This window comes from Osmerus eperlanus, chromosome 13 (assembly GCF_963692335.1).
Source record: "Osmerus eperlanus chromosome 13, fOsmEpe2.1, whole genome shotgun sequence".
Classification (NCBI taxonomy): domain Eukaryota; kingdom Metazoa; phylum Chordata; class Actinopteri; order Osmeriformes; family Osmeridae; genus Osmerus; species Osmerus eperlanus.
In genome coordinates this window covers 4,386,410-4,411,985 of record NC_085030.1, presented here as the reverse complement: position 1 = coordinate 4,411,985, position 25,576 = coordinate 4,386,410, and the positions used below count along the sequence as shown (strand labels likewise).

At 48.0% G+C, this 25,576-nt stretch overlaps 5 protein-coding genes across 6 annotated transcripts; 2 read left to right on the top strand and 3 right to left on the bottom strand.

Annotated features, from left to right (window-relative positions):
- Nucleotides 1-1,468: 1,468 nt before the first annotated feature.
- On the bottom strand, nucleotides 1,469-3,769 carry smim19 (small integral membrane protein 19). 2 transcript variants are annotated; one of them, XM_062476645.1, is made up of 3 exons: nucleotides 3,518-3,769; nucleotides 2,684-2,797; nucleotides 1,469-2,543 (listed from the first exon to the last, which is right to left on the bottom strand). In XM_062476645.1, exons 1-3 carry the CDS (start codon nucleotides 3,646-3,648, stop codon nucleotides 2,537-2,539), a joined length of 252 nt encoding a protein of 83 aa, XP_062332629.1. In that variant the 5' UTR covers nucleotides 3,649-3,769; the 3' UTR covers nucleotides 1,469-2,536. The 2 variants fall into 2 exon arrangements, with proteins under 2 accessions (XP_062332629.1, XP_062332628.1); XM_062476644.1 differs by having other exon boundaries at nucleotides 2,673-2,797; nucleotides 3,518-3,768.
- A 54-nt stretch (nucleotides 3,770-3,823) lies between these two features.
- Nucleotides 3,824-5,489, top strand: si:ch211-175m2.5 (uncharacterized protein LOC568697 homolog). The gene is made up of 5 exons (XM_062476640.1): nucleotides 3,824-4,027; nucleotides 4,183-4,353; nucleotides 4,489-4,588; nucleotides 4,665-4,795; nucleotides 4,934-5,489. The coding sequence occupies exons 1-5, from the start codon at nucleotides 3,968-3,970 to the stop codon at nucleotides 5,237-5,239; spliced, it is 768 nt and encodes a 255-aa protein (XP_062332624.1). The 5' UTR covers nucleotides 3,824-3,967; the 3' UTR covers nucleotides 5,240-5,489.
- Nucleotides 5,490-5,966: 477 nt separating this feature from the next.
- klb (klotho beta) lies at nucleotides 5,967-12,370 on the bottom strand. The gene is made up of 6 exons (XM_062476608.1): nucleotides 11,395-12,370; nucleotides 9,645-10,161; nucleotides 9,259-9,527; nucleotides 8,789-9,045; nucleotides 7,705-8,666; nucleotides 5,967-7,018 (listed from the first exon to the last, which is right to left on the bottom strand). Exons 1-6 carry the CDS (start codon nucleotides 12,178-12,180, stop codon nucleotides 6,570-6,572), a joined length of 3,240 nt encoding a protein of 1,079 aa, XP_062332592.1. The 5' UTR covers nucleotides 12,181-12,370; the 3' UTR covers nucleotides 5,967-6,569.
- Nucleotides 12,371-14,351: 1,981 nt separating this feature from the next.
- Nucleotides 14,352-17,816, top strand: tlr1 (toll-like receptor 1). The gene has a single exon (XM_062476617.1). It carries the CDS (start codon nucleotides 14,352-14,354, stop codon nucleotides 16,752-16,754), a length of 2,403 nt encoding a protein of 800 aa, XP_062332601.1. The 3' UTR covers nucleotides 16,755-17,816.
- On the bottom strand, nucleotides 17,723-25,565 carry ints10 (integrator complex subunit 10). Its single transcript, XM_062476618.1, has 17 exons — nucleotides 25,022-25,565; nucleotides 24,812-24,879; nucleotides 24,589-24,692; nucleotides 24,316-24,455; nucleotides 24,097-24,178; nucleotides 23,811-23,966; nucleotides 23,145-23,322; nucleotides 22,810-22,979; nucleotides 22,491-22,630; nucleotides 21,845-21,998; nucleotides 21,511-21,593; nucleotides 20,599-20,751; nucleotides 20,268-20,376; nucleotides 20,002-20,081; nucleotides 19,717-19,879; nucleotides 19,469-19,562; nucleotides 17,723-18,470 (listed from the first exon to the last, which is right to left on the bottom strand). Exons 1-17 carry the CDS (start codon nucleotides 25,148-25,150, stop codon nucleotides 18,314-18,316), a joined length of 2,160 nt encoding a protein of 719 aa, XP_062332602.1. The 5' UTR covers nucleotides 25,151-25,565; the 3' UTR covers nucleotides 17,723-18,313.
- Between the last annotated feature and the right edge of the window lie 11 nt (nucleotides 25,566-25,576).

Below are 25,576 nucleotides of genomic sequence, written 5' to 3'. Positions count from 1 at the left end.
TCCTTGTTGATGGGACATGAGTAGACCAGATGAAATAAGGTTTAAAACAAATTTATTGTCATGTCAAAATTCTGGAAAAAAGGAGTCAGAGTTTCTTATATTTGCTGTGATTGCACATCCGATGTTTCATATAAGAACAATGATGTGCTACTCTGTATTTCTTTGCTACTGAATGCTTCTCATCAATTCTCACTCACCAGACCACAGTTTTCAGACTTTGAACATGCAACCAATCAAATGAGAAAAAATAGTACTCATAATGAAAATGGAAAGTTTTACAGCTTTGCCTGCCTTAACCTGCCTTTACCTCCTGAAACCCTTTTTTGATTTGGCGGTTCCAAGCTTCTAGAACGTTGTAGAACTGAACAATCTGAGCCTTCAGAGCTGGCTACTCCTCTTCATCTACATAGCACAGCTTCACCCAAAGGCACTCAATGATTCACTGCTAATCTCTACAGAGTACAGAAGGCAGACATGAATTTAATAACTGTGTAGTATACATGGTCCTATTTACCCAGGAACTTTTTTTTCTATCAGAGCCTGATATTTATGTAAATAGATCTGTGATTGGGTTAGAATTAAAGGCCAGAATATAACCTGTTGGAGAGTGTGTAATAAGATGGGGGATTTACATTTTAGTCATTTAGCAGACGCTCTTATCCAGAGCGACTTACAGTAAGTACAGGGACATACCCCCCGAAGCAAGTAGGGTGAAGTGCCTTTCCCAAGGACACAACGTCGAAGTGGCAACCTTCTGATTACTAGCCCGCTTCCTTAACCGCTCAGCCACCTGACCAGGGTTGGGAGACTTGGGATGTCTCCCAACCCTGGCCTTATCAGCGCTGGTAGCTTACACTCCAGTGTGACTATCAATTATCAGGACAATACACCAGAGCTCAGGGTAAGCTCGGCAGAGCAGTGCTCTAGTTCACCGAGAACTGTAGGCCGGCACAATTCAAAACACGCACGCACGCACTCACATCGGAAGAGGTACGAATAGCGGCTGTGCGCTGGGGTCGCTGATGTATTGATGTGTTTAATCAGCATGCTGTTCCTTCGCCCGCAAGGAGTAATCATTTTTCCATTACGCTACCTCCGAAGGACTTCCACTCGCATTTGTTTGGCCTCTTTTTTGTTGTGTTTCTGGGCCACGGCTTTCCGTTGACTAATGTTTTATTTATTTCTTTGATGGATTAGAGGCTGACGTTTTCTGCTAGGCCCCTGATGTAAAATGTCACCTTCCTCAATCACGGCTCCCAACCCCCCTACCCTATCCCACAAAAATCCAGAAACGCACACCCACACACAGGAGTATCAAACTATCTGCTCTGAGAACTGTAAAATTAGATGGCGGGAAATGAATAATTGCAAAATACTCCAAGGAAAGGAGAAGGGGAGGGTGGGTGTCAGTGTAAAATGAAGCAAAATACTTTCCACCCGTTCACTTGTTTTCATGAGGAGGATAACATTTAGAGTTATTAACTGTGACAGCCCCTGAGGCTAGCAGTGAACTACTAAGGGCATATCAGAACCATGGACAGCTCTGGGGGCAACAAAGGCCTAGGTGCATCAGCACCTGACAAGGACAGCTCCACAGGGACACACCCCTAGCAACAATATCGCCTTCAAGATCGTCCAACCATTGACCCAACAAGCAATCTGAGGACTAGACGCACCAGACAATGATTGAAAATGCTGGACACGATGATTTGTTCGATTTTTTCTCCCTGCACAACTTCCATGAAGAGACACGTTTAGATGGAGCAGAGGTGCCTTATGTTGTCTGGTTGTATTTTGCACTTGTCTCTCTTGGGTTGCCACATAACATTACAATTAAGAACATTAAAAGTTTGGTTAGCAAGGGTTGGAGAAGGGTAACAACTGGACATAAATGCTACAGAAAAAGATTTTACTACAGATTTTATTCTCAGATTTGAAACTACCATTGGTTATTCTAGTCATCAAATGAAAGCATGTCATACTAAAATCCACTAGGTGGCAACAAATATCTATTTCAAGAACAAATAAGTATTTAAGTACTATAAACGACCACATCTAGCAGTACATTTTGAATTTTAAAAAGAGTAATGTGTAACAAAATATACCCAACATCAAAATGTTTAATTCTTCATTCAGATACACTGCAGACTTTGAATTAATACAACCAACTCAAAGTATTGCTACCAAAGGCCATACACTCCCTTTCCCTTCCCTCAATAGGCCACACATCCATGGCTCCATAATGAGTGTGACTATGATTGACACAAAAGAAGATAGAGACCAACATAGTTTTTTCTTCAAAAGAATGTCCATCTACCAAAATAAGGCAGAAACTCCATCCTGCTTACTGCTTAGACCGACCCACGTTCATATAAGTCTGTGGGGAGGATATGTGAGATGCAGTTGCCTCACTTTGAATAGGGGAACAGGGAGAGTGTGGAAAATACGGTGCTGTCATGCAGAATGTGTCTTCCTGCTGTGTCATTCCATGGAGAGCTGAACACTGTCACTCTGGCTTTGCTGGTGTTGGTCAAACTTACGGGCTGGAAAACAAAAACAGAAGAGTTTAGATCAAATACATTTAGGATACGATGAAAAAGCGGTACAGTGCTGGGCTTTCAACCTTCGTAATACAACTTGGAACACACTAAAAGTCCAGTAGTCATACACACAGAGAGAGTACATTTCCAGCTGCTGTCGTAGTCTAACTTTCTTCAGGTTGTCGTAGAAGTTCGGCTCTGTCGTTGTCCCCGCGGCGGGCGGCAGGGCGAAGATCCGCATTATCTTCCTCTTGTTCCTAGAAGGGCAACGATAGAGAGATGTTTTCTGAAGTCGGACTGAGAAGGTTCAAACTACAGACGCTCAGGAACACGTGATGCATAATGGAGTCTATACCATAACAGTATATAACTATTTCTAAAGCATGGTATGAATGGCATTGTAATGTCCATAGCATATACCATATTTAACCCTCGTGCTGCCTTCGGGTCACATGACCCAAAGGTTCATAACGAACCATCGTTGTGTTTACCCAATTTTACCCAATACAAAAACAAATACAAATAATTTTCTTTTAACCATTCCAATGTGGGACAGCCCGACAGTTAAAAGAAAATGCTTCACTTTGTTTTTGTATGAGGTAAATTTGTCGCAATACGACGGTGGGTCACAATGACTGATGGGTCAGAATGACCCGAAGATAACACAAGGGTTAAATGCGACTTTTATTTAGACAGTTCCATTCAATGCAGCATGTTAGCATGTTAGTATCAGAATCAGAATTGACTTTAATCGCCAAGTAAGTGGTCACAAACAAGGAATTTACTTTGGTTGGCAGGTGCATACAGTGAACATTTAAACATAATGAACAAAAGGAAAATGTAGAAAATGTAGAGCTATCAATTCAAGTGAAGCAGCCAAAACGTCATTCAAAACATTTATACAATTGGCCATCCTTTCATACTGTTAGCTGGTTACGTTAAGAGCTGGGTAGATATTCGGAGAAACAGTGCCTTACTTTCTTGCATACATTAGCAACGCGAAGCTAACTAGAATTACAAGCAGGTAGACATTGGTGGCCTCATTCCAAGCTTCGTGCACAGAGTAATCCAGAGACTCCTCGTTTGCCATAACCCCATGGCCACCCATTGCGATTCAACTAAATGTGAACTAGGCCTATTGCTAAAAACCTTTTCAAAGTGCCAGAAATGTGTCTCGTACCAACTCGCTTCGTTGTGCGTCTGCGACACAGAAAAGTGTAAACAGATCGATGACGTAGTTTCCGGTACAGGCGGTGAGCGCGCCCTCCATTGGCCAGGAGGGAGGGTGCATGAAGGAGGAGGTGCAAGTGGTAGGAGTGACTCCCGTTCCAGAATACGGTTGGGCGGTTTAAGCCACTAGCTCCTCCTCAGAGCCAGAATCTGGAATCAACAACGCGAGTCTTCACAGTCGACACACAGATCAAGTCATGGCGAGTGGCAGAGTTCTACGACTATTTAGTAGGCCTATAACTAACCTGTCGGTACATGTGAGTACTAAGACAACTGACTTAGTTTGAAGGGATGTATATTAGCAAGTGCTACAATCCTTTCGTGTCACTTGACCTCCTTGCATGAGGTAGTGCTAAGCTTTCTATGTTCTTGTGTTTACGAATGTACCTGTTAAACTTCTCGTTCTTTGCAGCCATCTCTCAGCCTCTTTCGACAGAGAGCGGCCGTGGCCGCTGTTACTGCGACCCAAAGACCGTTCTCCAGTGATGCACCTCCTCCCGAGCACATCAGCAGATACCCGGTGCCATACAAGAAGGACCTGCCATTCGACATCGTGGAGCTGATGGAGGAAGTGGAGACCAAGGTGGGAAGCACCTACACAGTATGTGCTTCACACAGACCGTCTGTAACCAGAGACCTCTGGGCCAACTAAGAGTTCATGAAGTTAGTAGTGAATATGTTAATAGACTCACGTGTTTGTTGTTCTACTTCTTGAAAGGGGGGATTTTTGCCTAATGTTTTTAAAGTCCTGGCACACCGACCAGCAGAGTTCAGGGCATTCTTCACTTACTACAATGAGCTGATGAACAAGGAGACAGGTAGGTGTGTGGGTGTCTGTGTGTGTTTGTGTGTGTCTGTGTCCTGTTGATGAGTATCTCTCCGGTCTTTTTTCAGGACAACTGACGAAGGCAGACCGGGAGCTCATTGTGGTCGCCACCAGCATCCACAACCAGTGTCTCTACTGCGTCGTATCCCACAGTGCATTGCACCGCATCTACTCCAAGAAACCCACACTATCAGACCAGGTGAGTCGTCATTTTTGTCTTTCTCTAGATCAATAGGTCAATTCTATATTTAATGTGCCATGTCTTTCTTTTTGTGTCATTTTCTTTCTCTCTTTCTCACTCACTCACTTTCACACACACACACACACACACACACAGGTGATAGTGAACTATGAGAATGCAGATCTTTCCCCTAGGGACCGCGCCATGTTGGACTTTGCCATGGCAGTGTGTCGCAGCGATACAATCACCGACCAGCACTTCCTGTCTCTTGAGGAAGTGGGCTTTGATCGTGAGGATGCTTGGGACATTGCTGCCATTGCCGCCTTCTTCGCCATGTCTAACCGCCTGGCCCACCTGACGGACATGAGGCCCAACTCAGAGTTCTACAACATGGGCCGCATGCCCCGGGACAAGAGCAGAGACAAGAGCAAGCCAGAGGGGAGTGGAGAAACTGGCCAGTAAATATAAAAGTGTGTGTGTGTGTGTGTTCCCCTAATATTATTCCTATTCGTCAAACTTTGTCCTTAACTGTCTTCTGACCTTTAAGGAAAGTGACTGTAAGACCATAAAGAGGCGTGCTTAAAGAGTAAATAAACACCCCAAAAAAAATTTTGGAGTAAAAATCAAATGATTAATACTCACTCAAGGATGAACATGTCAATCCTGTTCTATATTTAGACTATTCTTTGCTAAATAAATATTTTGCACTTCTTGGTTGTAGTTTGGCCCAGAGTGTTTTAAAACAATAGAAGCTGAGGCTGAAACTGGGGTGTTACTCTTCGTGTTGATATGCGTTGGTCACAGTAAATGTTCAGCAACGAAAATGCACTTTGTTGTCAGTAACACTGATTCACTTTGAATGCAATACTAAAAGCTTAAATAAACAAGTTTATATTATGAGTGTTAAATGTTCAAGCTTCAGTGACCTATGTATTTATAATTTATACTATTTAGACATTCAGAAAGTTAAGTAGAACCAAGAGTTTAATGTTAAAACAGACTTCATTCGATTTCAGAGAAGTCATCCTCCATATCTGGTTCCACCACTACAGGGAGATAGCTTATTGTGCTGGTAAGAAGATCTGAAAAGCTTGACCATAGATGTATTGGCTTGGTTGCATAATCTTCCACGGTGTAACTCATTATAATGAATCCCAAGGCTCCAATGCCTGGACCAGTGCTATAGCACCACAATCACACTAGGGGGTGTCATAGTCTTTTGTAGTTTATTTAATTTCCTCAATAACACATCCCAAACAACATCACACAATCAAGACACCACCATATTTAGCCATTAAATGTACTGTTCCAGAAGCATATATGCCGTTTCTATCCTTACTGACGTATTTCTTTTCCGCATTTCACAGTACAGTTACACGATCATCATATTACAGTATATTACAAAAGCAGCCATCGTGGATGTTGACAAGCAGAGCATCACGTCCTTAATCAAGTCATAATAGTCATGGGCAAACCTTATCTCATTCAGAGGTCCTCTCACTGTCGAAGCTGAAATAGGAGGATTCTACCTGGTGGTCTCTTTTTCAAGATCCATACAGTAGCCAAGATTGCACTGTTCAAAAAGAGCATATAAAAAGTAATATGTGCAGATAAATCTGCACACATTCAGCTCTATCATGAAGCAACATGTTTTCTGCTATGTCCCAGTGGTAATGGAGTGGAACGAGGTCAGACAACCTTTGACCCTGGCCTGTTTTACTGTTGTGGCCCAAGGTCAGCCACCTTCACCAGACCTTAAAAGTTAAGATCTGGTAAAGGTGCCACCTCCACTCTAGTGTCGGACAACTCGGATCCTGTCTGCCATGTGCTGCAAACCCCTTTTCTCCCACGGCTGACACGTCATCCGGCGGGGCGTGGGGCACACAGGCACCCCAGCCCTCCTTCCCCCGACCCTCCCCCCTCCCGCCCTCGCCGTCCTCCTCCTCCGGACGGCGGCCACCGTGACCGTGGCCAGCATGGCGGCGGAGAGCAGCAGGCAGGTACCGAAGAACAGCAGCGGCTTGTTCTCCGAGAGCCGAGCGCAGACGTCGCAGGTCGCCCGCGCTTCGCCCACGAGGCAGGCCGCCGTGGCGTTCGCGATGACTTCGCGGTAGACGACGACGGAGCCCTTAGGTCTGGACCGGTGCTGAGGGGAGGAGAAGAGGCCGAACTTGGCGTTGTGGCGATCCTGCAGCTTCCACATGTAAAAACCGCCGAGGTTGACGCCATCCAGCTGACGAGCTGGAGGGAAGAGGAAGTAGACCAATGAACAGGGACAGGCAGGCGCGGGTTAATGCGCAGGCTTGCGTAGGCTGCAGTGTGTTTCTTATAGTTTACATTTATCTGTTCTAAAGTGTTGTTCTGGAATACCACGCTGTTTGCTAAGCTTCACATCCCCAAATCTTTCAATCTTTCACAAAATGTTGGGAAATATTCAATCTTGTTGACAAAACCAAATCAGTTGTTGCATGTTTAAACATTGGTTCAGATGAAAACAACTAGAGAGCTAAAAGCTTTTTACCCCTAGTATGCATGAAGGCCTAAAATGTTTTTACACGTTTGAACAGTCATGATCTCAAAGGTTCCTCATAAAAAACAAGAACATCAGTCAGGACAGAGATAAGACCGAGTTGGGAAATGTCACCTAAGCAGCCTGCTTTGACCTCCCAGACACTCACACACACTCAAACACGCACGCACATACACTTAAAAAAACAAAGACAGACTGATTAAGGTTGTTATGAGCACATCAAAGAGAAAGGAAGCTTTGCACAGAAGCTTGATTGGGTCATCACCGCGGTCGACAGTGGTCAACCACAGACCACTGTCTCTGGTTGACTGGTCAAGTGCAGTGCAATTGAAAGTGAAGTGATAGATAGTGGTTTGGTGGTGAGGAACACAGTAAGAAGAGTTCTAGCAAGCCTCACCTTTGAGGGCTTCCTGTAGGTACCACTTGTAGTAGTGTTGCCTGACGATGTCATTAACTGGCGCCTGGTCATCTATCCCACAGGCAGTGATGATGACAGGCAGGGCCCTTCCATACCTCTGACTCACCCAGCCAAGCACCCTCCTCAGGCCCCAGGGGACCAGGGCCTGGCCCAGGGAACCAGGCCTGGAGGAGGGCCAGGTGGGGTCGGTCTGGAGCAGGCAGTCATGGTTTGGGCCCAGGGGGTCCTGCGGGTTGGGACTCTGGGGAGCGGGGAGGGGGCGTGGAGAGATGAGGCGTGTGGTGAAATGGTTCAGGGCGATGAAGCCCATGGCGCCTCGTAGCTCCTCCCTCTCCTGCGGGGTGAAGCGAGGCAGCGGGGAAGCCGAGACCCCCAGCAGCTGAGCCCTCTCCTCCAGGTACGCCCGCATCTCCTCTGGGTACGCACCTTCTCCCCCCTCCCCCCTCCTCGCCCCCTCTCTAGCTCCCCCCAGCAGCGGGTCTAAGAAGCGGCCGAGCTCAAACAACAGGAAGCGCTGGGTGGAAGAGATGTGGGACTCCAGGAAGGGGTTGGCGGGCTCGGCCCAGTCCGCGTGAAGAGCCAAGGATACCAGTGCCCCCTGCTGGCTGGAGTGCTCCTTCTCATACAGCCTCCAGGCCTTAGCATGAGCCAGGAGGAGGTTGTGGGCAGCCAGGTGTTGCTCCTCTCCACTGAGGTAAACATCCACCAGTCGGTTTGGTTCGTTGATGGTGATCCAGTAGTGGACCCAGGGCCCCAGCTCCCGGTAGCAGAGGGCGGCATACTCCTGGAAGGCCTCTACGGTGCTCTGGTTCAGCCAGCCCCCTGAGGCATGCAGCTTCCCGGGCAAGCCCAGATTAGGGGCTCTCTGAGTGGGGTAGTAGAGGGTGATCATGGCCTCCCGGCCTTGTTTATGGAGCTCAGTTAGGACACACCGGTAGTACCTGAAATACATATCAAAACATTCCAAATTGAACAAGGATGTGCTTGTCTGTCTGTCACTTTATCTCCTTCTGGCTGTCCCTCCCTCTCCCATAGTCCTCCTGTGAGGTTCATGAGTGTCCACCTGAGGGCCTGTGTGTCCAGGCTGGCCAGGTCTCCCCGGGGCAGGATCAGGGACCAGTTGAGGGCGAAGTGGTAGTGGGAGGCAGCGGTGCTCTGGAACAGGCGGAGGTGCCCCCGGATGGCCAGGTAGTCAGAACACTGGGGCTCCCGGGTTAGGAGCTTCACCCCTCTCACCGGACGCAGGGAGCCATCCCCTGTCAGGTTCCAGCTGTACAGATGAGGGTCGGTGAACTGAGGGGAGACGGGATGTAAATGGACCTGGAAGAAAAAGGATGTATTTATTAGATTCTTTTAGAAAGGTCGAGTATATTTACATTTATTCGATTTTTTATAGTTTTAGAAAGAATCGTGGTTTTTGAAAAAGCTCTCTATATATTGTATCTCTACCAGCCTCCTCTCTCACTCTCCTTTCATCTCCTTCTGTCCTCCTCTCTCCTCCTCTCCTCTCCCTTTCAATCTTGTTCCCCTCACCTGCAGGCTGGAGTCGGCCACACCCCAGTGGAAGTCGCAAGGAAAACGACCTTTGACCTCCTGGGGGGTCTCGTCACCGGGGAAACCATTGTCATTGATGACTTGCTTGTAGAACTGGGCGGTGGTTTTGGGGAGCCTGGTTCTGTTAGGATGGCTGAAGTCGACATAGAACAGGCCCCGCCTAATGCTGTACCCAGAGGTCCACTCAAAACCGTCGAGCAGAGACCAGGCCGTGAAGCCAAACACCTGGACACCATCCAACACGATGGCTGGAAGGACAGAAATGAAGAGCATGAGAACAAACCGGCAAAATAAAACCTATTTCTGACACGCTGTGCCATTCAAACACACAGACAGATACACTCACATCGCAAACTAAACCTCACCTTTCAGAACTTTGTTGATGAAGGTTTTCATCACATAGATAGCCTCCGTGTCCTCCCTCCCTGCGGACCCCTTGGAGAACCAGCCCACCTCGGCCAGCAGAACCTTCAGCTGCCCCCCGTACTCCCTCTTTATCCATCCCAGCAAGCCTCTCAAGTCCAGGGACACTGTCTGCCTGTACTGTCCCAGGCTTCGGTCCAGACGGAGGTTGTTAGGCCCGAACGACAAGGCAAAGAAGTCAGCTGTTCCGCGCACCCAGAGTCTCTCCTCTGGGGTGAACACTGGCAGGAGGCCCCGCTGCCTGGCTCTTAAGGTTGTCGGGTAGTCGCCATCCCCAAAGATGGGACCGGCGAACCAGCCCAGCACCGCTTCCATGGATTGCTGACAAATATCGACATTGGCTAACCTGGATGGGTCTTGTCGGGGAACCATCCAATGGGAGCCCAAGACAATGGACACCTGACCTTGCTGAGTTGGGCGGAAGTGGGTGTTGTACGTGTGCCATGCTTTGGCATGAGCCTGGAAAATAAAGAACCACTTGTAAATAATCAACTTCAAAGGGATCTAATTACATCTTTATGTGGTTTGAGACATTAAAGGTTTCTATTAAGGTTACAATAACTACCATGTAACTACAACGTAATACCTGTGGTAACAACACTGGTTACATAGAAACTGCTATGAAGTTTCACTTCATTACAATTTAGGTGAAACTTGATATGGAGGAGATTGGGTGTTTAACATTGATCTCGTTTTGGCCCCTTTAAAACATTTACTTTCGCCTCTCCACAATACAATGCCTTCTTATACTTTTGATATGACCTACTGTCTACCAATTACACTTAGTACCATTTAATTGCCGAGCAATTCCCATGTACCTACAATGTTTCTACAGTAAGTATTGTTATGTAGATACCTGGTAGTAAATGTAACCTTAATGTAAAGTGTTGCCTTGGATTTATAATCATTCACATGGCCCGAGACGTCAATATAAGAGAATCATCTCTGAACAACCAAAACACACTCTCTCACACTGTCTCACAACATAGACACATCTAGTCCTAGTGCACACATTGGACCGGAATGCAAACAGCATGTTCTGTACTGTAGGTGGAGTTTTTACGTCACACATATTATCTCCACATCCTGCTATCTGTACTCTACATCCTGTCAACTGTGGCCCCACAATTTCAAAAGTGCTGATGCCATGGACTTTGAACCCCCCCACTTAGTCTCCTCAAGTGTCATGTTTACTGTTGATAGAAAAGGTAGCAGTAAAACTCTTATTGTACCAGAGCTTTGACCCAAAGCTTTTAACAGATCTATTTTACACAGTCTAATTGGACATCAATACAAAATCTCGCAAGAGGATGTGTGCGATAGTAAATAAATAAATAGGAATAATCGAACCTTTTTTAGAGCAACTCATGTCAACATTTAAAGCCAATTTCATTCAATATATCAGCATATATTCGAGTGTGTCTTGAGAGACACAAAGACTCATTGACTAATGTCAGCTGATCAACGTCCGAAGTTCAATGTCAGGCAGACCACCGAGTGTCAGTACTTTTATATATATATGTACAAAACATTGCATCTGTTTTGAAACTAATGCACAACAACAAATCATGTTACATTGTTATTTTAAGAAACTAGTACTATTATTGCTTAGGCTGGTGAGATGAAATTTGGCCAACCCTGCACCCCACGAAAACCAAACCCACGCTGACTTTCTGACACTGCAACACTCACCCTGATGAGGTTGTGAGCCACCATGAAGGGTACGGAGGGGTCCCCCTTCTCCCCAGGAGCGTGCTCCCCTGTCCCATACCCCTGGACTGCCACCAGGTAGGGGTTGTGCATGGTGATCCAGTATCTGACTCGAGCTCCGTACGTCCGGAAGCAGAAGGCGGCGTAGCTGTCAAACAGCCCCACTAGGGAGTGGTTCCTCCAGCCTCCGTAGCGCTCCTGCAGGGCCTGAGGCAAGTCCCAGTGGTGGAGGGTGACCACCGGTTCCACTCCCCTCTCCCGCAGCTGGTCGATGAGCCTGCTGTAGTGCTTCACTGCGCCTGAGTGAGGCTGAGCCGAGGCGTCTCCGTCCGGGAAGAGCCTGGGCCAGGACAGGGAGAAGGAGTACGACCGCACGCCCAGGTACGAAAGCGCCCGCACATCCTCCTGCCAGCGAACGTAGCTGTCGCTGGACACGTCAGCCGTGTCCATAACGGCAGCATCGGCACCGCCTTGGCCACCCCGGAAGGTTCCAGAATGTGTGAAGTGGTCCCAGACAGAGGCGCCTTTCCCGTCCCGGTCCCAGGCCCCCTCCGTCTGGTGAGCGGAGGTGCCAGCGCCCCAGAGGAAGCCCGGAGGGAAGGTCCCATGGAGGAACTCTTGGCTCTGGTTAGTGATGTCCGGGCCGGGAGCATGCAGCCACTGTCTCCTGCCCTCCCCCAGGACACCAGCGACCCCAACCCACACACACGCCGTCAGTAGGAGGGAGAGACCGGGGAAGGAGGGGTGGAAAGAAGGACAAATCCTCATGTTGCTGCCGGATGGAAAGACTGGTCCACATCTACAGGTTTAAGACATCCAGAGGAAGAAAAGGGCTGATCAGTGCCTTTGGGGGATGAGGGGTGGGGTAGGGAGTGAAGAAGAGACCCATGGCAGAAACGCAACAAGATTTGGGGATTGATACAAATGAGAGGAGGACAGAGGAGGCTCACCGAGAAGAGCCGCAGGATCAATGTGACTGGCTAACTCGGTCGGAGTCCCTATCTCTCCCTGGCTCCCTGGCTCCACCTCTCGTCCTCTGGCACACACATTTTTACACACACACACACACACTGACTCACACCCTCCGTCACGCACCACGCACCAACACCTCTAAGTGGACTCTTGATTGGAGAAAAGAAGAGTCTTTGTCAATAGTTAGCTTGAACTCTGATCTGCACTTAAACAACTGAGATGGGGAGGTGGCACAGTTTCTATTTTTCTCCCTGCCTTTAGCTGTTCAAGTACCCCCCCCCCCCCCCCCCCGTTTTTTCCTTTGCTACATTTTCTCCAAATATTTTTATTAAAATATTTTTTTAAATGTCCCTTCCAGAATGTTCTGTTGAATTACCATGATGAAAGGTGTATTTGTAGAGTTGCCCATAAAATAGAAAAAAGATATCAGGCCATAGCATGTGAGGTACATTCAATAGAACACACGAAATATCAATCAAGATCAATCCAATCTCCTAAATGTGATCAAAAGGATCACATGACTGCCATGGAGACAACATGACAGCAAGGAGAAATGGGGCCACGTTCTATGATTTCATTACAAAACGGTCTTAAGCCTGGCCTTTGGCGGCAGCCAAATCGACTGTTGTGGTAGATTTGATCATAGACGACAAGTGACAACACAGACACTGCGGTTTATTCGATCTGTTTTGCTGTAAGTCACACCAAGAAACAGACACAGATCGAGGTTAACCAGTGTTGGTGAGGAGGATGATGAATGATATTTGACCAAGGGGACTTGTCCCTCAGCATATGAATCAATTTGGGAAATGAATACATATCAACATTCTTGTTCTCTAGTTTTTTAATTTGTCCTTTTTATACAAGGTCATGCCGTTTCAAGTAAACATCCTCGTTATCTGGGGTGAAATCAGATGTGCTCCAGAATGTTCTTAGATTAAATCCAATCATCCCAGACACAGTCATCCACTTCCTTCCTGGGTCTGACCAATATACTGTGATACAACATCATATCACCTCATCCTGTTTCCATGGCACCACACAACAGGGACTCATCAAGGTGCTCAGAATTTTTCAGAAGGAAAGCTAACAAGGTTCATCATGTGGAAAGCCAACAAAGGGTTCATGGTAACAATACTTGATGTTAGTGACTGTCTACATGAAAGAAAGAAAAAATGTGTTCATTGAAAGTAGGGCATCGGTTAATGGCATAACCCACACGTCAAACATTGCCCTTCCTCTTTCTCCTACTCCTCGTCATCCTCATTAACATGAATACAGATTCTAATGATCGAGACGTTAATAGCTCTACGCAGTGATTTCCATCCTCAGACATCAACAATGACATATTATGTATATCTAACATAACCCCAGATATGTTATGATATGTACAAAATGAAGAAATATTGTCCGTCTAAAAGAGGAAAAATGGGGTGTTGTGTGTGTGTCAGGGAAAAGCAGAAGCAGTCAATAAATTTTTTTGGCCTGGTTTCAGTTCGTTGTTCTGTTTCCTTTTTGTGACAAGATTTCTCATCAGTGGTAATGAGACACTAAGCTATAACTGATCATCTCCCTTGCTTCATGAGCCTGCATAAGTGAAAGACAGGTAAGATATTAGTATTTTACAACGATTGTGCATTTATTATTGAATACATTTTCAGTACATGATGACTTGACATTGTTTATAACGCAGAATGAAAGTATAGATGTCTTCCAATACAAGTTGTACTGTGTTGAAAAGATGAGATAAGCTATTTTCTGATATTTTACGTGACACATTTTCTTTAGACCCTGAAACTAGGGTACCAAAACATTGATTTACTCTATAGACCATACAGTGTACATTCACTTTTTGATGTCAACATTACCATCTTTACTATATAAATATAAGTACAATATATTTAGTGAGTGTACATGTACAACAAAGTTTCATATTTGTATCTACGCCGCCTTTCTCCTCTTCAGACATGAGAGCTATGACTGCCACCCTCTGGACAGTGGCTATGATTGTTGGAGTTCCACCCTGCTCCTCCATCATCATAGACCTCTCCTCCAAGAACCTCTCCTCAGTGCCCCCAGGCCTCCCTCCCTCCACAGGAGTCCTGGACCTCTCCTGCAACCACATACACACTCTCCACCGCGACGACTTCCAGAACACAACTCATCTGATCTTCCTCAACCTATCCTGGAACGTCCTGCATGGGATCCACCCTGAGACGTTTCATCCGACTCCACTGCTCGAAGGTTTGGATCTCTCACATAACAGGCTGCAGAACCTGTCGGATCAGAGATACCTGCAGCATACCCCAAACCTCCAGGACCTGGACCTGGCCTTCAACAAGTTCGTCACCATGGCTCTGGGGAAGGAGTTTAGTTCCCTGAAGAACCTGATGTACCTCAGTCTTGGAGCAGATGAAATCAGAGTGGAGGACTTTGCTAACATAGCCAATTTGACTCTGACATGTCTGACCCTTCAACTGCACAGATACACAACCTACGAAAAAGGGAGCCTGAAGAATGTCCGGCTGCATAAAATTCGAATTAACATGACAACCAACCCTGGTACTGACAAGGTGTTGTCAGTGGATGCTCTACTGATGTTCACGAAGGTGGACCTGACAGGTTTGAAGGGAAACTATACGTATCTGCCAGAACTTCTAAAAGAACAAGGTGCGGTGACCACCACCCATCTTTACTTGACCGACGTTAAGACCAGCTGGGGGCAGGTGACAGACACCATCAACGCTGTGTTCCATTCTCCAATTGCCCACTTGACCGTCACGGATATCATGATCAGCATTCCGCCGCATAACGAAACTCTGGTGAGCCGCACATCCAACACCCAATCGTTTAGCCTATCGCGGGCAAAGGTCGCCAGCTTTCTATTTTCCCAGGAGGCCCTCTACAACTTTCTCATTAACATGCCAGTGGAGAACCTGGACATTGGGGAGTCATCCTTCATTCACATGACCTGCCCAAAGGCACCCAGCAGAATCCACCAGCTGGACTTCTCAAATTGTGCCCTGTCAGACACAGTCTTCTCGAGCGTGGTCAGCCAGGAGACGGTGGAGTGTCGAAATCTTGACCAAGTGGTCACCTTGGTTATGAGTGGAAACAACCTCAAGAGCCTGCAGGTTTTAAGCAAACGTTTGCAGTACATGAGTTCCCTGCGTCAACTGGACCTGAGTCTTAACTCGTTGCGTTATAACAGTCGGGAAGAGAATAAAGAGTGTTTCTGGCCCCAGAATATCATCAAACTGGACCTATCCTCCAACAGGCTGAGTCAAGACGTGTTCGGCTGCTTGCCCAAAGGTATCGTTACACTGAACCTCCAAAATAATCAAATATCCACAGTCCCAAGTGTCATGTTGAAACTCAAGTCCCTATCTACCCTGGACCTGAGTGCCAACCTGTTGCGGGACCTACCAGTGTGTGGTGGATTTCCAAACTTAAAGGTACTGCTTCTGAGGAAAAACATTATTCACGCACCAACTGTGAGACTGCTAAAGGAATGCCCTTGGCTGGAGAAACTAGATGTCAGCAGAAACCCCTTCATCTGCACCTGTGCTGTGAGGAGTTTCAAGCAGCTGGGTGCTGAACAGGTAGCAAGCGAAGATCAAGCGATCAAGCTTCTCCACTGGCCTTTGGGCTACTACTGCAGCTACCCCAGAACTTTGAAGGACAAGACCCTGGAGGAGTTCTGGCTCCCCGACATCTCCTGTAGCGTTGGTCTCTTGGCGGCGGCCATCTTGTGTCCAGCTGTGGCTCTGATCGTTGGCGTGTTGACACTGTGCCGCCGCTTTGACGTTCCGTGGTACCTGGGCATGATCTGGCAGTGGAGCCGGGCCAAGCATCGTGCTCGAACCGAGCAGATCCGACCCGAGGACCTGGAAGGGGTGCTTTTCCACGCCTTTGTGTCCTACAGTCAGCACGATGCCGAATGGGTCAAGGGTCAACTCCTGCCCAACCTGGAGGGCTCCGGCAGCGCCCTCCACATCTGCCACCACGAGAGGGACTTTGTCCCGGGGAAGACGATCGTGGAGAACATCCTCCGCTGCATCGAGAGGAGCAGGCGCTGCGTCTTCGTCCTGTCGCCCCACTTTGTGCGCAGCGAGTGGTGCCACTACGAGCTGTACTTCGCCGGCCACCAGGGCCTGACCTGCGCGACCCGCAGTGTGATCCTGGTGCTGCTGCAGCCCCTGCCTCGGTACATGATCCCCTCCAAGTACCACCAGCTGAAGGCCATGATGGCCAAGCACACCTTCCTGGAGTGGCCCCAGGACAGGGCCAAGCACAGACTGTTCTGGGCCAACCTGAGAGCTGCCCTGCAGGCAGACCTGCCCAACGCACCAGTCAGAGACATGGACTAGTCGTGATTTCTCCACTCATCAGTCGTGAGTGGAGAAATCTTTATTCTCCCCACTGGGGCCATTCATTTTGCAGCCAACAGTTAAAAAACTAAGAACATTAAGGTTAAATCCACATACTGCTAAAAGGACCTTACAGTTTCAGCACTATAAAAACAATATCGCAGTTAATCAGTTCTAGTCCACACACCCTCCGGTTATACTTCCAACAAAGAAAAGTTCCCTCCTTGCCCAGAGGGAAGGAGGGAAAACTCTGAATACAGAGGGTCCTGGAGAATATCCTGAGCTTCCCTAAAGACCCTCTTCTGATAGACAGGACCGAGCTCTCTCAGATCCCAGCAAGTGATTCTAGGGCTCCTCCTAACATTTCTCCTTGGCATTTGTCAGGTTTAGGTTCCCCGACCCAGCATTTCAAGACAAAGTTAAGGACTCAATACAGACTCAATACAAGGACTCAAAACATTTTCAAAAGTGATTTGTCTACTATTAAGCCTGCTGAGGACTTTTGTTTAGGGTTGCTTTCACATTAGGTTCAGCTTAGTTTGTCATACACAATTGTCCTTGATGTATTTGTACTGGATAACCACCTCGTCCTGTTCACCATTTATTAGGGGAAGTCATGGGGGGGACCGAAGCCCATCTTTGAAAGTCAATAGCCATTTATTTTGTCTTTGATAGATTGAGTTTAAGAAATTGTTACACTACTGTAAGAACTTACTAACAATTAGACCATGGCTCATCTTTGAGAAGAGGGAGGAAGAGAGAGGGGAGGGAAGGAGGATGATAGTACAAATGCTACGGGGGAGAAGAACAGGAACAGGCTGTGGGCGGGGATGTGTGTGTAACTAAACAAACAGAAATGAAATTAAATTTGACCAAAATAAGTCAACATTATCAACAATAAATATCAAAACCTACATCCGATCTGGTTAATAAAATGCTATTATAATCAGCAGATAACTCTGATCCAAACCAGTCAGCAAGAGCTTTAATGAAAACAATCATACTGTAACAAAACAAACTCATTTTTGTACAAAAGAAAACAATAAAAACATTGAGCAATCACATGACTACAGTGTTTCTTCTTTTCTTTTTTTACCTCAACATTCATACATACCAGATATTAAAATATAGAACTCAGAGGTTACCAGCAACACAAAATCCTTAGACAAGCATGGTACAAGGCCTCCAATAGACAACATGTATGTGAGCTACCAAAACCCTGTTTAATCCTGTACACTCTGGATTTAATCCTGTAACCCTCTAGCACATGTCAAATCTTAAGGCAAAGAAGATAAAGATAGAAACGACTCCATCCTATTGCCATCGTTGTGTGTATGCGTGTTTGGTCACAGTCCCAGAGGCCACTAAGATCACTTCCAAGTTTCAGCGGTGACGTCTGATGCCAAGTAAGGATAGTTCTGTGGAAAGACATCGTCCAACCATGTCGGGGGGGGGGGGGGGGGGGGGTAACCTCTGTAGACGCGACATCCACCGGCTGCAATGACAAATGCCAACGATCCCAAAGGTCAACCTGGGATGTTCAGGGGTCAGAGGCGGGGTCAGGGCAGCGACTGGATGATGATGATCTTCTCGTTGATGCAGAAGCGGTGGAGCACGGTGTAGAGGTTCTCGCCGCAGCGCGACACCTGCCTCTCCATGGCCAGACGGAAGTCCTCCTTCACTCCCTTGGTGATGCCCCGTGTCACCGTGTGGTGCCTGAGGGCCAGAGAGAGAGACACACATGAAGAAGGACCCAGTCGACCCTGGGGTCGCCTGTGGCAAAGTCCATCGCTAAAGCAAGGTCAAGTAAAGCGACCCAAACAATGGCTTAGCTCATTCAAAAGTTGTCAGACCGATTTTTCATGACTATCTGGAGGCACAGTAATAGAGCTGCAACTAATGAGGAAAATGACTAAACAAAAATGTTCGACATTCACACTTCTGCCAGTTTGGAGATGGGATGAGAAGTCTGCGACACCACCTCTGTCCACGGCAGGGAGAACGACATCAAAAACACAACGGAAAAATGCAGGCGCCCACGAATGGAATGACAACAGAACCAAACGGACTGTCACACCACAAAAAACAACAGAAACGGATGCGATGGTTCAAAAAGAAACATCGTGGAGAAACCTAAAGAACCGCTGACTCGATGGAGGAACAGAAACGACGGGCCGAAATCAAAATGGCGGTGGGGTGAGGGAGGACGAGCCTGGGGATGGGGGGGATGCGGAGGGGTGATGGGTGTGAAAAGGGGGGAGAGGCTGTTGGGGAGGCGGGAGGGGAGGGGGGAGGGGGACTGGGGGTACCTGTCAACGGCCTGCACCCCAGGTAGCAGCAGGGTGTTTAAGTCCACCCCCAGGGCAGGACTGGGGTTCCTGGGAACAGCAAACCAACAAGCAGCGTTCAACAACTCTCCGAGAGAGAGAGACAGTGAGAGAGGGGAGGGCTGCATCCACGAGCCCAAACTGCGTCAAATCGTTTCTTCGAGCGTGAACATACACACCGCGGTGTATTGCTTTCTGTCGGACCGCAATTCTGCCGCCTCGAGCTGTGTTCCACCCGTTTCCAACACATTTCACAAACGCAGAACACGGGAAGAACAACCGCTGTCTCCCCCACTAGCACGTGCCATGTCGCTTTAGAACATGGTTCAATAAAGATTAAGCCCAAGTTAGAAAACGCTAAACGTAGATCAGGGGGGAGGGGCTTACTTGATGAGCATTCCCTGATTGGGCAAGAGCTCGAGCTGGATCCTCCCCCCTTCTGGAGTGCGCAGGTAGGCAAACTCCTCCAGCATGTCGATGTCTGTGGGGAGCAAGGGGTTAAAGGAAACAAACTAGGAAGGGAGAGGAGAGAGACCAGAATCATGGGAGAGCAACAGTGAGATAAGAGGAAGGGAGAGAAAGTGAGAGAGCGAGAGGGAACAGACAAGATGGGCGAGTCATATCAGAGAGGATACTGGTGACGTAGTTGAAGAAGTTCTCATACTGCAGGCCACCTTGCTGGCAGATCTTCTCCACTGCCTTCAGGAAGAGGGCCTCCCCCTGCGGCCAATCATGTTGCAGCAGCACCACCACATGACCCAGGGCCAGGTCATCTCGGTTGTCTGTGAAGGCACGGAGCTGATTGGACAAAACCAGACAACAGGGGAGGATCGGAAATTAGCTCACAAGATGTGATAAAAAATGTAAAACATTATTTCAATTCCACTTTAATGACTTGAAACTGAATTGAAGCGTTTTACCTTGAAACAAGCCAGCATCAGTTGCAGACAGAATGGCAAGATGGCTTTGTTTGTACAGGGCAGCAACCTCAGGTCGTTGCCTGGCAACACAAACCACACAGAATAAAAAACATAGAAACCATTGTTTACTTTAATCATGATCTCATGTGTGAAGAGTGCACAATTAACATTTGTATTCATATAAGTATGTCAAGCGGGTTCCATGAACCGAGTCCCATTGCCGAGTTGCCCCCCGATCCTGAGCTAGCTGTGCCCAGAGAGCTCACCTTTCCTGGGCTTGCTCTTGGTCTTGCCCGTGTCTTCAGGGCTCTTTGCTGGATCCTGGTTCTGGGGAACTAGCCCATTGATGACATCAAGCAGCTTCTCACAAGCCAACTAACAAACAAACACATTTAAAACCAGAAACACAAATAGGAGTTAGTGTCTGTCTGTTTCCTCTGGAGCGCTAGGTACGTGTGTGTGTGGTGTGGTGTGTCTGTCTATGTCTGTCTGTGTGTGTGTGTGTGTATATGTGTCTATTTCTATGTGTGTGTGTGAGTGAGTGCAAGAGAAAGTGTGTGTGTGTGTGTGTGTGTCTCGGTCTGTGTGTGTGCCCACCCTGTGCTCTCCCAGTGCGTAGTGGCAGGAGGCCTGTTGGATGAGGACTCTGTGCTGCTCCAGACTGCCCTGGGCTGCGGGACTCTGGCCAGCCTGAGGAGGCTGGAACACGGACATCTGCTGCAGGCTGGACAGGGCCTTACGGTACTGGCCCTGGAGGTCACACCACAACCCACATCAGGATACACACACACATACCTACTGTACACACATCAGGATACACACACACATACCTACTGTACACACATCAGGATACACGCACACACTTGCTGTACGCACATCAGGATACACACACACACTTGATGTACACACATCAGGATACACACACACACACCTGCTATACACCCATCAGGATACACACACACATACCTACTGTACACACATCAGGATACACACACACACACCTGCTGTACACCCATCAGGATACACACACACATACCTACTGTACACACATCAGGATACACACACACATACCTACTGTACACACATCAGGATACACACACACACACACCTGCTGTACACCCATCAGGATACACACACACATACCTACTGTACACCCATCAGGATACACACACACACATACCTACTGTACACACATCAGGATACACACACACATACCTACTGTACACACATCAGGATACACACACACACACCTGCTGTACACCCATCAGGATACACACACACATACCTACTGTACACACATCAGGATACACACACACATACCTACTGTACACACATCAGGATACACACACACACACCTGCTGTACACACATCAGGATACACACACACACACACATTGTGATATAAACACACAAGCAAACTCACACTCACACACACACACATCACAATACAATAAAAGGCATTCCCAGTGTCAGGTTTCAGACACCCAGCTCCTGGTGTTATATAGCTGACCTGGTACATGATCATATCTGTGAGGAAGATCCGGAACCACAGCCAGCTGTCCGTCTTCCAGGAAGAACAGATCTTGTTGAATTCTGGGAGGAGAGTTTCACCAAGAGAGAGCACACGACATAAGGAAGTGTCCTCTGTCACATCAAAAGGGACATCACAGCAGTTATAGGACCATTTTCTGTCTCCTCACGGGGAGGGTGTGTGTGTGTGTGTGTGTGTGTGTGTGTGTGTGTGTGTGTGTGTGTGTGTGTGTGTGTGTGTGTGTGTGTGTGTGGGGGGGGGGGCATTTATAGTACACTGTGAGCAGGTGAGGTGGGGTGGGGGGTAGGAGTACCTGTCTCCAAACTGTCGTTGGAGTGGACGAGGTCCCAGCTCTCCCTCGCCATGTGGAAGCTCTCCAGAGTCTCCGCCCACCCCGGCATCTCCGTCTTGTTGACCGCGACGAGGCGGCCCCGCCCCTTTCCCAAGCCTTCCTCGTCGTCGGAGCTCTGGGGCAACACGCACGCACGTTTAAAGACACGCGGCCAACACACTTCTCTCTCCCCGTTCAGACAAGAGCGCTTTGTAGCAGCCCGGGGCGGCTTTTTGGTCATCGTTTTCAATAAGAAGCTTGACGCCGTTTGCTTGCTGCTTTTGCGCTTGCTGAGCGCTTAATGTTTTAGCAGCAGCGCCGAGAGCCTCGAGTAGAAAACCTCCGACAGCCTCTCACGCTCTATTTTTTATGCGGATGTTTATTTACTAGGTAAGGTTACTAGCTGCTAACTATAGAGCGTAATGGTTAGGCTCAGAATAAGTGATAAGGTTGTTGCCCAACAACAACAAACACAAGCTTCTCTTCTTCTTTTTTTTTTCCTGTGTCTGTGTCACAGTGTCAGAGCACCCTGTCTGATGGGGGACGTACTCTTCCCAACAAAGAGGTTCCTATGAACACTAATTTACCAATTCTTACTCTCTCAGCCCCCCCCCCCCCCCCCCCTCACCATGGTCTTCTCACGGCCGTCAGCCAGCTTGCGTTTCTTGTGGCTGTGCTTGTTGGCCCCTTTCTCCGACTCCACGTCGCTGTACACAGAACTCAGGTCCTCCAGGAGGATCCAGGGACCAGAGCTCAGAGCATTCACACCTGCAAGACACCGACAAAGAAGACTTTCATTCACGCGCGAATTTTGGATATTGACCCGTTTCTCCACAGAAAGACATTACGGTGCAACGCCAAAAGAAGAAGTCGTATTTGGGAATGTTCGGGCCCAAATGAGTCATGTGTATCCGCGCACACTGACATCTGAACACCCACACACAGACCTGGGAAGAGAGCGGGCTGCACAGCCGACACGTAGAGGTATGCGCTGCGAAAGAGGACCAGGGCAGAGCAGACGACCGCCTGACTGCAGCAGCGGGCCCTGGTCTCCCCCTCCAGACTGGACAGGTAGCGACACAGCTCCTTCACACGCTGCAGCAGCTCCACGTAGCCCCTGAACACACACACACACACACACACGAACAAACACAGTCTTTCAATCACTGTACTACCATCATTGTGTGTTGTTCCTTGTCTTCACGTACAGTTAGGTCTCAATTCGCAAGCACACGCAGACATTTCCATACTGACACACAGGAGGCCCAGCGGAGGTGCTAACCTCTGGCCCGGCTTGTCCCCCTGCCAGTCGCAGCGCGCCCCCACTACAGACAGGATGTCCAGCAGCCTCTCCCAGGGCTCAGACACCATGGACGACTTCTCCGACAGCCCCTCGATCACGCAGCGCTGGGGGCCGCGAGACACCCCGGGGGACTTCAGAACCCCGCCCTCTTGGGAACCTGGGGGAGGGTGGGGTGGAGGAGGGAGAGAGTTATTGTATTTACAGTAGAATGGGTATCTCGATGGGTGGGTAGAAACAAGTCATCAGTGAATGAAGAATAAGGACTCGTAAAGTCTTCAGGACGGTTCTCATTGTCATAGCAAATGGTGCACATGACGCGACTCGAAACATGATGGGAAGTTTGAGACGGGGGTCTCAAATGTGACACATCACATCCCAGAAGATAGGGTCCAGATGGCGGATCGACCTCAAGAAGAGGACGTAACACCTAACCAGGATATGAACGTGTGACGATGTTGACCCCATGTTTCATCAGCTGGAACGACAGATCCAAATTTTCTAAACAAACCAAACACTCCTTTCTTCCACAAGAAATCCACAGGTAAGGCCCCCACACATCTATTTCAAACTGATTTTCTTATATGAACTGTGACTAGAAAATTCTTTCCATTTCTGGTCGGTATCACCGGCTGTCTGATCGGCTACCTGGTAGGGTTTTACCCTGGGTCGACCCCTCGGCTGCGGGCCCTCTGGTGACGTAGCTGATGTAGAACTCAGACGCCTTCAGCATGTACTTCTGCAGCAGACTGGCTGGCAGGCGCATGTCCACGTTGTTCAGGATCAAAGGGAGGACGTCACACACTGGGGACAGGAAGGGAGGCCCCACAGTCAGGACACAGATCCGCGCATCGTTTGATTTGGACTGAGCTCCAGGAGGGCGGCCCGATCATATGATTGGGGCGTCGGTTGTATTTTTAGGATTGGGACTGACCGAACAGCTTCCGGAAGCAGTTGACCGGTGTCTCCAGGTTCTCCGAGGTCTCCGCCTCCAGTAAGGACTCTCCCAGGTTGACCTGGGTATGGATCAGAATGTTTACGGTCCACTTTTGAGTTATGTGTGTGGATGTAGAGGTCTAATGTGAGCAGGGGGGAGACATTATACACACAGATCGTGGCACTGTGTTTAAATGGGTGGGAAGTGGTTGTGTACCCCGTGCTGGACCACAGAGTCTGGAAAGCGCTTCAGCAGTAGCAGCAGCATCTCTGCCTTTTCCAGGGTGTTTAAACACTGCTCTGTGGCCTTCAGGAGCATGTCACACTGCACGTGGCCTGGGAGGGTTTCGAACAGACCTACAAGACACACACAAACACGCACGCCATGAAATAAGGCCTTAAAAGGTCCTTGTTTGTTTGCCAACGCACCAGGAGTGTAGGCGTGTCAGGTCTGAAACACTCTGACACAACACAAGGTTGCAGTGTTCACCTCGTAGGAACTGTGCATGTTTGTCCTGACAATCGCTCCTTAAAGCTGCAGTGATGACACCAATCTCACGCCAGACAATGGGCTGGTCAGGAAAGTTGATAAACCTGAGAAACATTTGAGAAGATGGACAGTGAGACAGACTTATTTTTGAAATATGTATAAACATATAAAGGTATAGAAATGGGGCTCATAGGAGACTGGGTTATAGCCAGCTTTCACTAACATGTCATACAGCAGTCTGCCTGCTGAAGCAGTCTTCTCCGCATTCCGCTCGATAGTGTACATTTCATACTGAAAAACAAATCAGCGTCAAAGCTCAAACAGCCGTCAAAACGGTCCCCCCAAACTCAATTTGTAGCCAATTAAAATGTTTAACAATACAGGTAAATTTGTCAGTTAGCGTTAGCCACGAGTGGTACTTGGTTGTAGTTACCTGTATTTTGAAGTCAGTGGGGTAAAGCGTTCTCGCCGTTATGAGCCAAGCCTTGGCTGCACATGGGTCATCGGAGACAAGTTCTCTAGCCCTTTTTACAAGAAACTCACAATCTTTCTGGGCAGACATTATACCGATAGCTTAGTTATGTCGAACAGATCGGAGATGCAATTAGAGATAACTGTCAAACCACAATATTTGCTACTTAGCCTTGGAGTTGCTAGGAATATTCATGATAACAGAATCATCATAATGCTTTATACTTGGGTTAGCGAGCCGTCTTATGTGATTTGAGGCTTGATAGGTTGATTCTTCTGATAGACTACCGCAAACAGCTCAGATTTACGTCACGTAATTTACACCGAAATCACGACTGTTTGTCTCTGCTATAGGGATAAGTCAGAATGGATCCAAAACATTTACTAGACTAATGTGGAAACTGTGCTATTGTTTATCGCACCGCTGTTTATCGCACCCCTAACCAACAACTGGAATCTTTTGATGACATCGTAGTGGTCGCATGTCTCTGACGTCACATCCAGGATTCTTCAAAAT